The 15335-nt window shown below is 37.2% G+C and overlaps 1 protein-coding gene across 1 annotated transcript in view; it reads left to right on the forward strand.

Moving 5' to 3' along the window:
* The window catches only part of CNTN5 (contactin 5), a 353074-nt gene that overhangs the window by 102122 nt on the left and 235617 nt on the right, over positions 1-15335 (forward strand). Inside the window, exon 3 of the mRNA XM_062020562.1 lies at positions 11571-11694. Coding sequence (XP_061876546.1) covers positions 11571-11694 — 124 coding nt within the window. The remainder of the gene's footprint in view (positions 1-11570; positions 11695-15335) is intronic.

Genomic DNA, 15335 nt, shown 5'->3' on the forward strand with positions numbered 1-15335 from the left:
CAATGAACAGAGCACTTGACACTGAAGAAAAGAGACTTCAACTGTTTTCTTCCAAGGACTGCATAAAACAGTTGTAGGAGAATTGCTCTACTAGTTATAGACCTTTATACATCCAGCTGTCTAGATATTTGTAGAAACAGGTAAGTCTTAGGCAGCAGGATAATATTTTAAAAGCCCTTGATTATCTAAACCACCTGCACAAGCACAGGCATGGAACAGGATTTAGGAAATACCAGCATACTTCTGGCATAACAGGACTGAGGATTTTGTGGCAGACCAGGCAGGATAATCTGCATTATCCAAAAGGGCAAGAACACATCTGCCGTATCAGCTGAAAGCAATGTATTTTCTAAACCTCAGTCTGTTCTGTTAGTAAATTTATGTTTGAGATAATATCTTTGATATTGAGAAACCAGAAATAAATTCGATATTTTGGTCACCTGGTCACTTACTAGGATTCATAACTTTATTTGGTTTATTTGGGTTTTGGGTTTTTTTTTTCAGTTTTATGAGTTCTTGAAGGAAAGATAATTTAGTTATCTTACTACTGCTGATATTTGATAAGTGATCATTAAGTGGTTATGTTGATTAACCAAGGCCTCCTAAATGAGAAAATACTACAGCACCCTATGGTCATGAATGACCAATGTAACAAGTGAGAGGATAATAATGGGGGGGTGGGGGGGTGGGACATGTTTTATGATATTATGATTATGTATTTATATTACAATTAAGAACTTGCATCATTCAAAAATCAAATATATGACATCCACTCATAATCCAGGTTTGCCAAAAGGAAAAAAAAAAAATTTTTTAGCTGCCAAGGTATATAGGTTCTCAAACAGTCACAACTGATTTCCCAACAGAGGCCTGACACAGGTTCTAACAAAGGCCTTATTATTATGACTTTATGCCATTTAATTTGCACTCTCAATTCTGCTTATGTTTCCTGATCTCAAATTAAAGAACTGTGCTGCAGCTCCCTGCTGAATTTAAACTATATGGAATTACTTAGCCTAAACAGGCAGGCAAGGCAATACAGTCCTTCCCTTCAAGCTATGTATCAATGTGTAAAGTCAAAACTAAAAGATATGCATAGAAGATGTGAATTATTCATGAAATACTCCTGAAGAATCATAAATTTGCAAACTCTTATGCTTTCTTACTGTTCCAAAAACTTTTGGAAATACTGCAGTAAAGATAATTGAACTCAACCTTGAATAAAGACATTTTTTTATCCTTCCATCTTTGATTTGATATCTTTTAGAAGAAAATAAAGAACAGAATCCAGTTCACAACTGAAAGTTTTTGAATTGATGAACCTCAAAATATGCAAGTTCTGAATCTAATTTTTATTGAATTACAATACCTGATTTTACATCATGTACTAGGATCAGCATGTACGAGTCTGAATTAAAGACATAAACTACTAATTCACTTTTCATTGCTAAAAAATATTGTGCAAAATGAATTAAAATGGAATGCAATTTAGACAGTGTAAACTAAATTTAGAGTGCATATGTTTGTTTCAGGCCAAAGAACAGAGAAAGCATTTTCAAGCAACATGAAAGACTTGTCTTATCCTGCCTTATAAGTAAATAAACATATCTGCTTCACAAAAGATAAACCTGAAAATATGAAAATATATTTTTATTCTCCTCTTCACTGTAAACTAAATCATTCATGTATTGTACTCTGTCCCAGCATGCAACATACTAAAATCAATGTACATACCTCAGGGCACATGTATCCTACCTGCATAGATGGTAGATGTACAATTACCTCGGGTATTCCCCTGAAATTATCAGTAAAAAAGAAAGTCCCCTCAAAGTTTTATGACTTTTATGTTAACTGAAACATATATTTAATATTAAATTTATTTTATAAATGCATGTGTTATAAATATACATACATATATGTGTGTCTTCTTCCAAATATGCCAAATAATTATTGAAAATTAAAGCCACCTTTGTTAATGTTAAAATTTACTACACACATATTTAATCATTGGAATATATTTTATTATGATAGTTTAGTGGATTTTCTCATTCTATTAAAGAAAAGTTTATATTGTGACAGATTATAGGGATAGTAAAATGAATAGATATTAGTGGTTAAGTGAAAGTCTGTATTATAGTGATTATTTGAAAAATCAATATTAGGACTGAATTTTTTTGAAAAAAAAAAGGAGGCATCTATATTTATTTGAAGAAAGCAATGTTTTCTTTGAAAAAACTGTGATGATATATACATCTAAAATATCTTATAAATATACCGAACAGATTAAATTCTTTGTTTCTGAGGTAACAAAAGTTAATCAAAAGAACCTTTAGAGTCATCACTCCAAGTGAATACAAGTACAAACTGAAAACAACCCAGGACAAAGGAAAGAAATTCAAAAGTCATTTCACAGAATGGTAAGACTTGGAAAAGAAGTTTAGAAATAATCTAGTCCAAATCCTCTGTTGATGCAGGTCTCCCTAGACCTGATCACTCAGGAACATGTCCAGGTGGGCTTTAAAAACTCAACCTCTCTGGGCAACCTGTTCCAGTGCTCCATTACCCTTAAAATAAAATTACTTTTCCTTGTATTCCCTTGTATGAAGGGAATTTTTTGTGTTCCAGCTTTTGTCCATTACCCCTAGACTTATCACTGGACACTACACAAAAAAGGGCTGCCCCATCCCATTGATATACACCTTCTAAATACTTGTAAGTATTAATGAGATTCCTCCTCAGTCTCCTCTTCTCCAGGCTGAACAGCCCAAGGTCCCACAGCCTTTCTTCATATGGAAGATGCTCCACTCCCCTGATCATCTTGGTGGCCCTGTGCTGGACTCTCTCCAGAAGTTCTCTGTCCCTCTTGAGCCTGGGAGCCCAGAACTGGACACAGGACTCCAGATGAGGCCTCACCAGGGCAGAGTAGAGGGGGAGCAGAACCTCCCTTGATCTGCTGGCTGCACTCTTTTTGATGCATCCCAGGATCCCATTGGCCCTCTTGGCCACGAGGGCACATTGCTGTCTCATGGTTAGTTTATTATCAACCAGCACTCCCAGATGTCTCTCCTCAGAGCTGTTCTCCAGTAGGTCAATACCCAGCCTGCACTGGTGCATGGGGTTCTTTCTTTCAAGGTGCAGGACTCTGCATTTGTCCTTGTTGAACGTCATGACTTTGCTCTATGCCCAACTCTCAAGATCTCACTGAATGGCAGCACAGCCTTCTGGGGAATCAGCCAGTCCTCCCAGTTTGATGTCATTAGGCAACTTGCTGAGAGTACACTCTGTCTCCTCATCCAGGCCATTGATGAAGATGTTGACCAAGACTGGCCCCAGAACTGATCCCTGTGGAACTGCCACAGGCCTCCAACTTGACTCAGCAATGTTGATACCCAGTTTGATAATGACTAGTATTAAAACACGATATGCCTTTAGCAAAATGTGTCTTTCACTTTGTAGGATCAATTTGAAATAATAAACTTTGGATTTTTTTAATAAATTATGATGATAGGCACATTTTAGCAACATATTTAGCTTATATTCATATGCAGTCTGAGAATTTCCCCTAGATATCTTGTCTGCTGGGTGAAAAATACCAGAGTAAAAAGAGCTGTTTCCTCCTAATAGTACCTTGTACTAACAAGATGTCACCAAGACTATTTTTGACAATCATACAGCTTAAATTGTACTGTTACATTGCAGGCGGTGGTAAAACTACACTGAAGACATTTGATGCGACTAGTGCAATGACTATACATTCTCTGTCTAAAGAAAGCATTTTAAGCATTTCTTAAAATTATTTAAGAAAGCATTTAAAAGAATTTTATTTCCTTTAAAGTACAGCACTTTTATCAGATACTATCAGAATTATCAGACACTAAAAATTATATTTCCTATGCAACTTCAATGCAGATCTTTGAACACGGTGATATTTTCTTCCTGCTTATCACTCTGTTCTCAGGGTTCCAGGAATTCATTCTGTTTCACAGTGCATTTTTATTGACCTGGAATTATATCAAGGGTGGCGGCTAAAAAGTTGAGTGCTGAGGAATGACACTACTTCAGTTACAACAGAATTGAAAGTGCAGGAAACTTTATTCTCATTTGCAGTTTGTTCTCATGTTATTTGCTCAGCATGAAGAAATAAAGAACATCTTTCTTTTTTTTTTTTATCATCAATAGCCGAGGGAGAGAATAAAGGTGTCTCTATATGTAAGAGAGAGAAAACACATTTTGGCTACTGTGTGACGTGCAGGATACACGGATTCAGGTTTCCATTCCTATGAGGATTTAAATGTTACTAGGACATCATATACTCTTGTATTTTTTCTAAGAGGAAAGATTCACATAGGAGAACCTTGGAATTAAAAAAAAACCTTTCAAGTACTGCTCTTGAGAATATTCCAAAATTTTAAAAGAGGAATTTTATTCATATTTGGAATGTTTTCCATATCCTTGATTTTCTGGGCAATACTAGTTTTAATAGTAAATCCTAATGAGAATACTTAGTGCATTTAACTGCCTAGATCAAAATAGGCAGCTTAAAATTTGGAACAGGACCACAACCTAGTTGTTACATGGTCTCATTGCAATGCGTACGTGTAATCCTAAGACATATGTGCCACTCTAAGTCATTAATCTCATAGCATTTAATAAGAAACAGAAAACTTATTATTGTTAAAAAAGCCTGCTTGAGAAATAGAAATATTTCCCTTGAGAAATTAAAGTCAATTGAAATACACATATCATAGAATCATAGAATGGTATGGCTTGGAAGGGATCCTTAGATATCATCTAGTCCAACCCCCCTGCAGAAGCACATCAACCTAGATCAGGTCACAGAGGAACACATCCAGGTGGGTCTTGAAGACCTTCAAGGAAGGAGACTCCACAACCTCCCTGGGCAGCCTGTGCCAGGGCTTCCTCACTCTCACAGTAAAATAGCTGGGTTTTTTATATTTAAACGGAATTATTGTGTTTCTGCTTCATCCCATTACCCCTTGTCCTGTTGACAGATACCACAGAGAAAAGTGATGTCCCAACCTCTTAACACCCACCATTTAGATATTTATAAATATTAATGAGATCCTCCCTCAGTCTTCTCTTTTCTAGACTAAACACCCCAGTCCTGCAGCCTTTCTTCATACTAAGATGCTCTAGTCTCCTGATCATCTTTGGTGGCCCTGTGCTGGACTCTCTCCAGAAGTTCTCTATCTCTCTTGAGCTGGGGAGCCCAGAACTGGGCAAAGTACTCAAGATGAAACCTCACCAGGGCAGAATAGAGGGGGAGAAGAACCAATCTTGACCTGCTGATTACACTCTTCTTGATGCATCCCAGGATGCCATTGGCCTTCTTGATCACAAGGGCACATTGCTGACTCATAGTTTATTATCAACCAGGACTCCCAAGTCTCTTTTAGCAAAGCTGTACTCCATCAAATCAACTCCCAGCCTGTACTGATGAATGGGGTTGTTCCTCCCCAGATGCAGGACTCTGCACTCGCCCTCGCTGAACTTCATGAGGTTTGTCTCTGCCCAGCTCTCAAGCTGGTCAAGATCTCACTGAGTATACTTAATAGATATATTAAATATTAATCTATTTTTATGCTCTTGCTTAAGTTAGAAAGGAAAAATAAGATGTGGAGTTCAAATATACACTCAAACAGGACTGTCCTGTTTAAGATCATGGATCACTCACTGTTAGTCAAAACAGGAGTACAAACAAACTTGATGCTTTTGAATCCTTGAAGAAATTCGAAAAAATCCATATATATTAGATATGTGTGTATACATACATAGCATGTATATGCACATATACATATATATATCTATGAAGAGAGAGAGATAGAAATCTAATGAGAAAATAAAGATAAGAAGGAGAAGGGCTGGGAAATATCCTCCAGCAGGCCACATAAAGCTGAAGAACCAGACAATGGTTCACAAATGAGAACATTTTATTCCAACATTAGTTTCAGACAGAGAGGGCAGGTGACACAGAGCTTCCCTTGTCCACAGTGGTGGGGAGCTTCCTGCTGCCTGTGGGACCATGATGTAGTGCACCCTGAGACTGTATATGTTTCCCTGTCCTTAGGTCAATGGCTTTGTCAAAAGCTGCAAAAATCTCTGAGAAATGTTTCCAACAGGTTGAGGGAGGCTCTCTTTCCCCTCTACTCTGCCTTGGTGAGGCCTCATTTGGAGTACTGTGTCCAGCTTTGGGCTCCCCAGCGCCAGAAGGACAGAGAAATTCTTCAGAGAGTCTAGTGCAGGGCCACCAAGATGATCAGGGTCTGCAACATATTCCTTGTGACAAAAGACTGCAGGAACTGTGGCTGTTTAGCCTAGATAAGAGGAGGCTGGGGAGGTGGGGAACCTCATTAATATTTACAAGTATATAAATGGAGGATGTCAAGAAGTTGGGGCATCCCTTTTTTCTTTTGTATCTAGTGACAGGACAAGGGGTAATAAGATGAAGCTGGAACACAAGAAAAATCCACGTAAACATAAGAAACAAACTACTTTACTGTTAGGGGGATAGAGCACTGGAACAGGTTGCCCAGAATGTTTGTGGAGTTTCCTTTCTTGGAGGTTTTCAAAACCCACCTGGACGTGTTCCCGTGTGACTTGATCTAGATGGACCTGCTTCTGCAGGGGGATTGGACTAGATGATCTCTAAAAGTCCCTTCCAATCCCTACCATTCTATTATTCTGTGATTCTCTGATATGATCCTTTGATTCTATGATTCTGTGGCCTGGTCCTGTTCCTGTGTGAACCTCTGGCTCTGGAAGACACAGGAGGAGCAGCTGCCATCACTTGTGCATCAGGTAGCCTCTGCCTCCCTGCCTGGGGCCCAGCATCCCTGCTGTTCCCTGCAGCCCTCATCCCTGCCCTCTCACCTTAGCCCTTGCTCTCCCACATGCTAACATCCAGCCTGGGCCAGGCGGTTTTGTACCTGTCCTGGGTGGGTGAGTCATCAATATTCTGCCTCTGATACATTACTGGGGCTCCAGGGCTGAGGGAAGGCCCAGCCCTTGGCTGGCCAGGGCAAAGGACTATTGCTCCTAAGCCTTGTGCAATGCAGTGGGATGGGCAAACCCTAAGCTCAGCCAAATTAGGAAAATCCTCAACACACAGAGCCTGCTATTGTTCCTGTCTGTATGGGGACAGCCTCTTGACCCAGGTCACTTCACAGCCTCCCACCAGCCTGTCCTACCCGAGCTCCCCAAGGCCTCCTCCTTGCTGTCATGGCTGAGGCAGAGGCAGATGAAGGTATTTTCCTTCAAATATTTGTGGTATCTACAAACACTCAGGAGTAATTCAAGTGTTTAACAGTCTGACCTAGCACTACTTCAAATATCTTACAGCATGATATGCTATGGATATACATGAAACTGTCAGGTAGGACATAACACTTTAGAAAAGTACACTACATGTTAATTTTAATCCCTGTTGTAACACCTAGAAGTCCACTGGACATTAACTGACATCTGACTGCACAGAGATGTCTGGTAACAGGCTTTGCAGTATCACTTCAGGTGCTATGGGCAGCCTCACAGGGCTCAGGACAGGGCAGGGGTGGTGCAAAGGTGGCACTGTGCTGGTTTGCTCTGTGGAGGTGTCAGACACCCCACAACATCCCAAGAACAAGAAAGGATATGCACTGCAGATGTGAGTACTTAATTTAAATATTGTTTTAAATATTTAAAACCTTTTTTTTAAAATTGAAACACAGACTGAGTTATAACTAAAGAGAAAAATTTTTAATTTCTTATACATAATGCTTATAAAAGTTCAAATAAAATGAAGCCTTGTGAAGGCTTCAGTAGCTGTATCATTGATGGGCACATAGTTTAGCAAGCACTTAACATCACATTAGAGGTAATGGAAAGTCCTGGGTTCTTCCAAAATTGGAAGGCTGCAGACCTGCAAGACTAGTCAGTCGTGGATCAAGGCCTAAGAAGATACTTAAGGAGTAATAACTTCAAATTTTAATTTAAAACATTCCGTTCAGTGGTAAATGAATTGATATCCAGCATTCAGATAAATGGCTTCCAATTCTTCTTGGAAATTTTTTAATCACTATACTGCTTCAAAATTTTCAATTAATCAATACTATTTAATTTTTATTCTTGAATAATGTCATGTCTTCTTCAACCTTTATATTGCCTGTATTGTTTCTGAGGCAGACATGCCCCCTGAGAGGATAATATACAGACTAAAAGCTGAAGTATGTAGAGAACACATGTATCAAATGTCAAGGATTTAATCAGCCTTCTGAAGAACAGCTAATTCTCATCTATCACTGCTTTTAGAGCCTATAGATTTTAGGTGGATGGCAATGAAGTTCAACAGTTGAAAAGTAGGCATGAAATGTTCATTTTTCAATGGCTTTGGCATCATTACTGTTCATGGTGTATTCCTTGTTTCAGGACTTCCAAGCTGTTCTTACAATTATAGCAGCAAGTTCTTAGAACAGATTTGTGGGTGAATATCAGTCCCTCCATTGCTCTCCGTAGGTTGCATGGGGACAGATATTCTCTTGCTACAGGTTACTAGGGGGTGTCTCTGGTTTAGTGCTCCTCCTTGCTTCTTCCTTCTCTGGCTATGGGGTCTGTATGATCGCCTACATCTTGTACCACTGTTCCATCTCCTTTTCTGCTGCAGATATCGCTTCATAAATAGTGATGGCAGAGGTGCCAGTGGGGCTAGAGGTGGGTCCAATTCAGAGCCAGGAGAAAGTTTCTAGAACAACTTACTGGGACCAGCACCACAGCCCCCTACCCCTGTTACCAAGAAAAAAGCATCTTCAGAAAAACCCATCACAAATTTCAATTAAGATGGTATCATTAGGTGATCTGTTATGTTTTTTTGAGTATCGTATATTTCACTCCACTGCATTTTATTTAATCGCCTCTCTATTAAGCCAAATAATTTACAAACATATTGGGCTGTCTTTTCAGTAAGTCTTTTGGTCTCTTCAGAATAGACCCTGTTCTTCAATTATTCTATTGCTGCCCACAGCAACTAAGATCTAACTAAGGATTAATTTAGTCAGTATAGCTACAAACTGATTAACATCTCATTCACTATCATGTGGCTTCTGAGTCTCTAAATAATCCTAGCTGGTACTCCACACTCCATCTGAAATGTAGATAAGAAGCTAACTGCATTGTTTCATCTTTTAGGAACATGACTTGCATGCACTGAACTTTTTCTGTTACCTTTGTCTTCACTGCAGGCAGAAGTAAAAACTGTTATTCCATATAGCACAAGTATCCATTTGGTCACTACCACTAAGAATGCCAACCTCCAAAGGTTATTTTTGCAAAAGAAAAGTGCAACAGAGTATTTTAATATTGTTGCAAATAGTACAGGTAGAAAGAACACTTGTATTGAAAACAGCACCTACTTAGCATTGAATGTTTTCATTTTCTTTCCAGTAATTCTAGACTGTGACATTGTATTTCATCTAGAGTCACTCCTAGGGAGAAGAAAAAATCATTAATCTTCAAGAATATACTTCCTATCCACACATCCACTAATCTGCATGAAATAACACCTGAATCTGAACTCATGGTATAGTTTTGCATTAGCAAATTTTTGATTCTGTTAGACTTTAGGTTGATGAAATTTCTGATTGTTTATGTCTACATTCACTAGTATTTTCTCTTGTAACATGTAAGAAGCAAGTAATCGAACTGTAAGAAACAATCCTTATAATGCTTTTATACTCACATTTTATTTCTTAAAATAAGTTTTGCCAGATGATTCTATTCCCCACATGGCAGCCTCAGCTGTAATACTCAAAGCTCAACACTGGAGGTTTTTTTAATTTTCATAATATAAACACATCTTAGAAATCATTTTTTGTGATCATTTTAAATAATGTAGTTATCTCTCACAGAAATATATTTCTGCCAATACACTCAACTGAAGTAATATACCTAAACATCAAAGTAATGTAAATATGAAGAACAAGATTCCACACTCCTTTAAATAGTTCTACAAAAATGCCTAATAAACTTGAAAATGATGAAAAACAGAAACCAGTAACTGCTGTTGCAGTCTTTCCAAATTGACAGTCTAATTACTCAAATCTATTTCAGTAGAAGTATACATACCTGAAAATAGAGGTATTTTTAAAATCTGCATTTGAATAGCAGTGTAAAAACACAGAAAGTAAAGTATGTAATAAGTGTATAGTCACAAAAAAAGGAAGATTGAATAGCTTAATGGGTTTTCATGTGGTGTCTTCACTGTGTGATAGTAATACAGAAAACTAAAATGCCATGGAATTTAAGGATATGGAAATTTGCATCTCAGACCTAGCATAACGTGACTTATGATTCCATGTTTCTTAGCCTTTTTCAGACTTCAAGACTTTCTTCTGTGTACTAAGGCACAGAGTCCCATGCACCTTTTCCTGTCCAACCGAACTTTCTGAAACTATTAGCAGTAAGATAAAGGTCACAGTTGTGAAAACTGTAAACCCGTAACAGGTGGTTAAAGTCTCGTGGAGTTGGTAGAAAAGTGCAATAAATAACTTTCATAAATCAATGACAAAATCTCAAAGCCTTCAGGGGTATTTTTCTTACTTCAAACAGGTAATGGAAGGACAAATATAACAGGAGGTTATAAACTGCTTAATGTGTCATGCTGTCCTCAGTACCAGTTGGAGGAATTTTATGATGTGAACATATGAAACTATAAAACTGACAGAGACAACTCTGTTCCCATGTTTCATTGCAAGTAGTAGGACAATGTAACTATCTCTCCTCATCCAAATCATTAGACTAGAAGCTCTAAATTTGAAGAGCATTATGGGACAAAATCATTCAAGAGTCTGGGGCAAGTGTAAGTTGACTAAAATTCCAGTCTTCTAGAGCACTATGTGATCAGGAACACTGTAGTTGCAACCTTTTACTTTTCTGAAGGTTACACTTCTCTCTTCACAATATGAATGAATTGGAGTCATGAATATATTTTGTGAGTCTATGCAACTTTTCTTATTCAGACATGTAAATTCATACGAAGACATAGATACATGCCAAAATTAGAAGAGACAATAGAGAAAAATGAAATGTCATATTTTACTATACATTATTTAACAGCAGACACCAGTTGCTGCCATTAATTTTAAAAGTGATTTTTCTTAGCAGCTCCTTGACATATAGGGGAAAATTGAGTCTTAGTTCTTTGTAAGGTGCTGCAAGTAGCAGGAAAATTTTTGTTTGTCTTGTTTTATTTACCTACAAGCAGAGTTAATTCCTCTTGCTGGTCTAACTCCCTTGAGCTGCTCATTAGAAATCAGACCAAAATATCTGTGATGAAAAAGCTATCTTAAAGCATGATGAACATTTAAATCATACTATGCATTTTGTTAACTTAGTAATATTTCTTACTTTTCTTTTTCTTATTTTTTTCTTTTAACTATTGCTTTTTAATAGAGCATCTGAAGTACTGTGATATGAACTTCTAGAAAAGCAACCTAGTTCTGCATACTTTAACCTCACTTTATAAAAAATATAACACAATTACATTTATTCAGACTTCTAAAATACTTCTATTTCCACAGAAAATGTTGATTATGGGCCAATGTTCGTACAAGAGCCAGATGATGTAATTTTCCCAACTGATTCTGAGGAGAAGAAAGTATCTCTGAACTGTCAAGCTCGTGGAAATCCTACTCCCACATACAGGTACCTGCTTTAGGACTTTTTTTTTAGTCTTCAGAAAATTAGCCACTGTAATCCCACTCTGAGACTTATTGTGCTTTGGAGAACATCACAACAGAAAGAGATCTGTGACACAAATATCTTTCCTGATCAAATGCTTTTTCTGATTCTGAATATGCAAGAAATGTGAGTAAAGCCAAAGCAGTATGTGAAATTTCAAATTATGTTCTCTGTGTATTATATGTGTCCACGTGGAGGGACTCTTTTTATGCATTATTTTGACAAGATCAAAATCTTTAGTGGATTTTTTCCTAAACATCTAGAAAGTTGTGAATCATTATCACATTTTATAAGGAAAGCATTAAAAAACAGGTACATCAAATGACATGTCTGTGCAATACAGGATGCCACTGCTTAGTCCAATCTGTTGTCTTTTCACTCACAGGTCCACCATTTTATTTCTTTGTAGGAATTGATGGTTGCCCACTTTTCTATAAAGACTGTTAAGTCAGAGATATCTAGTATACATATCTGTTATGACACACCTGAGAGTTCAGTTTATTAATGATCCACTTACAGATAGGAGCAGTACATTGTCGTCACATTACCCATTTGCCATATCTGACTCTCTACATATACAAATTACAAGTGATGTAGGAGGACTGGGGAAACATATGATTGGTTATTTTTCTATACTCCCTTTATCTTTTCTCAGAGTGTCATTCTTCACTTACAAAGAGAACATAAGGACTCTTATTGTTGTGTTATGATGATCATCAAGCCTGCATTTTAGTTTTTATCTATTATATTTATTACGCTTTCTTTAGTATTGTGGATGAATTCCCCACGACTTATTTGAAATTCAAAAAAAACAACTTGCCAAACAACATGGGCATGACTAAAACATATAACATGGATTAGGAATGAGTGACCAAAAATTCTTCAAATTAAATTACATTAACTCTTCACCATGTGGAATGAAGACTGTGTTGTGTTCTACCTTATTGATGTTCCTTGTGTAATTTCTGTTACATATTTGTCATTTTGATGACACAAAAAAATTTATTAGCTCCACTGTTAAAGTACAATAAGTCTGTTAAACATATCATATGGCTATAGGGATATATAGCATAAGCTTCCAACAAAACATGGGAAGCGTATGTTCAGTCCTCCCAAACTTCATTACTCTGGTGGGGATTTTCTCTTTGGAGAACCTGTATCGTCTTTCTTTCTTGGTCCAACCACTTTTTGCATTCCCTGAGGAATGCAATCAACAAATACAGACTTTCAACATATCTTAAAGGCTGGCTGCAAAGAGAATAGAAGCTCTCCTCTCTCATAATCCATGTGGAAGGCAAGGGGCAACAGGTACAACAGAGGATAATACAAGAGAGGTTTCATCTCAATACAAGAAAGAAGTTTTTTACTTTGAAAATAATCATTCACTGGAATGACCTCCTCAGGGATAATTTCATCTATGTTCTATATTCTCTTTTCTATTAAATATTGGACCAAATGAATGTTCAAGGTCCCTTCCAACCTGGGCTGCTTTATGATTTTGTAATATCCATTCCTTCAGTTCTTCAGAGATCAACTGGTGTCAGTAGTATCATAAAAATACTTTCCAGACTGCTATTCGTGCATGCAATTCTTTGACCCAAAAAGCTTAATTCTAACAGTGCAGTTTAACCTCTCTCCCTTTGTTGCTTCCACTTCTCCATACAGAATATACAATGCACACAGACATTCAGAGGAAGGGAAAAAGCTATACACTGCTTTGTGAGGAATATATTGTTCCATATGGCAGGTGCAGAAGGAACTAAGTCTCAAAAAAGGCTATAGATAGGAAAAGGCTTGTTGCATGTCACTGCCCGACCCTTTACATGTGAATCAGTGAGGAGAGGGGATATTTCCATATCACTGTTATCTTTATTTACATTAGCTGTGAGGCTCACACTGCTAAGAATTACTTTCAACCAGATCAGTCAGGGTATCTAGAAGAAAACTGCTTTTCTTCTAATGTTCTTGGATTATATGATGTGAATACAATCATTCAGAAGAGATCTCAAGATAGATAGGCAGGCAGCCATCAAGATCCAATGTTTTGGCATAGTATTACAAAAACAATTTTGCATTGTATTTAAATAAAATTAAACTAAGTTAAAAAAAAAATATTAAACTGAATTTTGTGTCAGTTCCCATTTGGAAACATCAAAACGTGATTTTTACTTTCTCCTTATTTAAATCTCCCCTAATTTCTGGATAAATTAGTTTTTCATTTTTATTTCATATGTATAGTCATGTATATATAAAGGTCAACTTTCATTATGATTTCATTCAAAATTTTAAATCATTGATAAATGATTTAAAATTAAAAGTTCATCTTACTTTTAGCACTGCTATGTATGAATCTCTTTAAAAATGTATGGAATCTTACAGACATTTACCGAATATCTTTTGTAAGATACAGACAGAGAACTTCTGGAGAGACTCCAGGGCAGAGCCACCAAGATGATCAGGGGACTGGAACATCTTTCATACAAGAAAAGGCTGCGGGAACTAGGGCTGTTTGGTCTAGAGAAGAAGAGATTGAGGGGAGATCTTATTAACATTTACAAATACCTAAATGATGGTTGTCAGGAGGCTGAGGCATCCTTTTTTTCTATAGTAGCTAGCAACAGGACAAGGAGTAATGGAAAAAAACTATTTTACTATGAGTGTGACGGAGCAGTGGAACAGGCTGCCCAGAGGGTTTGTGGAGTCTCTTTCTTTGGAGGTCTTCAAGACCCATCTGGACATATTCCTCTGTGGTCTGATCTAGGTGAACCTGCTTCTGCAGAGGGGTTGGACTAAGTGATCTCTAAAGGTCCCTTCCAACCCCTACTGTTCTATGATTCTATGGTTCTATGATATTGTCAATAGTGTTTCATTTCTTACATTTAAATGAATGTAAGGGGTTCTCTGCGATCAAACATCCAATCATAAAAAACAGGACCAAATTATACTCTCACAGTTCATCTCAATTCTACAATTCTGACCTTTGGATTAAGAAAAATTCAGATCTACAACAGTTGAATTCTGTTATCTGAACCCCATTTACCATGACTGTTAACAAGACAGGCTGAACTAATAATCATTTTGTTTCACTAAAGTTGCCTCTGGAGCCTAGCTGTTGCCAAGTTCTTCCAGTTTTTGCTGAACTATGACAGAGCTTGGAAGTGCCTAGTAGTTTCCTGAGGCAACTTTGAAACAACAAAATAACTGAAAACTAGCAGTGAAGGAAATATCTGTGCATCATAATAGCTGTTCTGTGCTTGTTTATGCTGCTTATGTCTGCTTTGCATACTTCTAACAGCTTCATGTTCTATACTATTTGACACAAAAGCAAATCTAAAAGTCTTCTTATGGGGATTATTATTCTTTAATTGAGATACGTCACACTCCCCAAAAGGTTATTCCACAATGCTGGAGTGTATTAATTTAGCACACAATTTTTTCTCTTGCAGTCAGTGACAATTGCAGGGTTTGTTGTTTCATTTTGGAGATGATTGAGAAGTATGAGGCTTTTTGTCAGAGAATACCCAGGGGGAAAAATTAAAACACCTCCAAAACCCACTCACACAGCAGGAAAAGTTAGAGTTAAATACCATTGGTGACTAGTCACA

This window comes from Colius striatus, chromosome 1, assembly GCF_028858725.1.
Source record: "Colius striatus isolate bColStr4 chromosome 1, bColStr4.1.hap1, whole genome shotgun sequence".
NCBI classification, from domain to species: domain Eukaryota; kingdom Metazoa; phylum Chordata; class Aves; order Coliiformes; family Coliidae; genus Colius; species Colius striatus.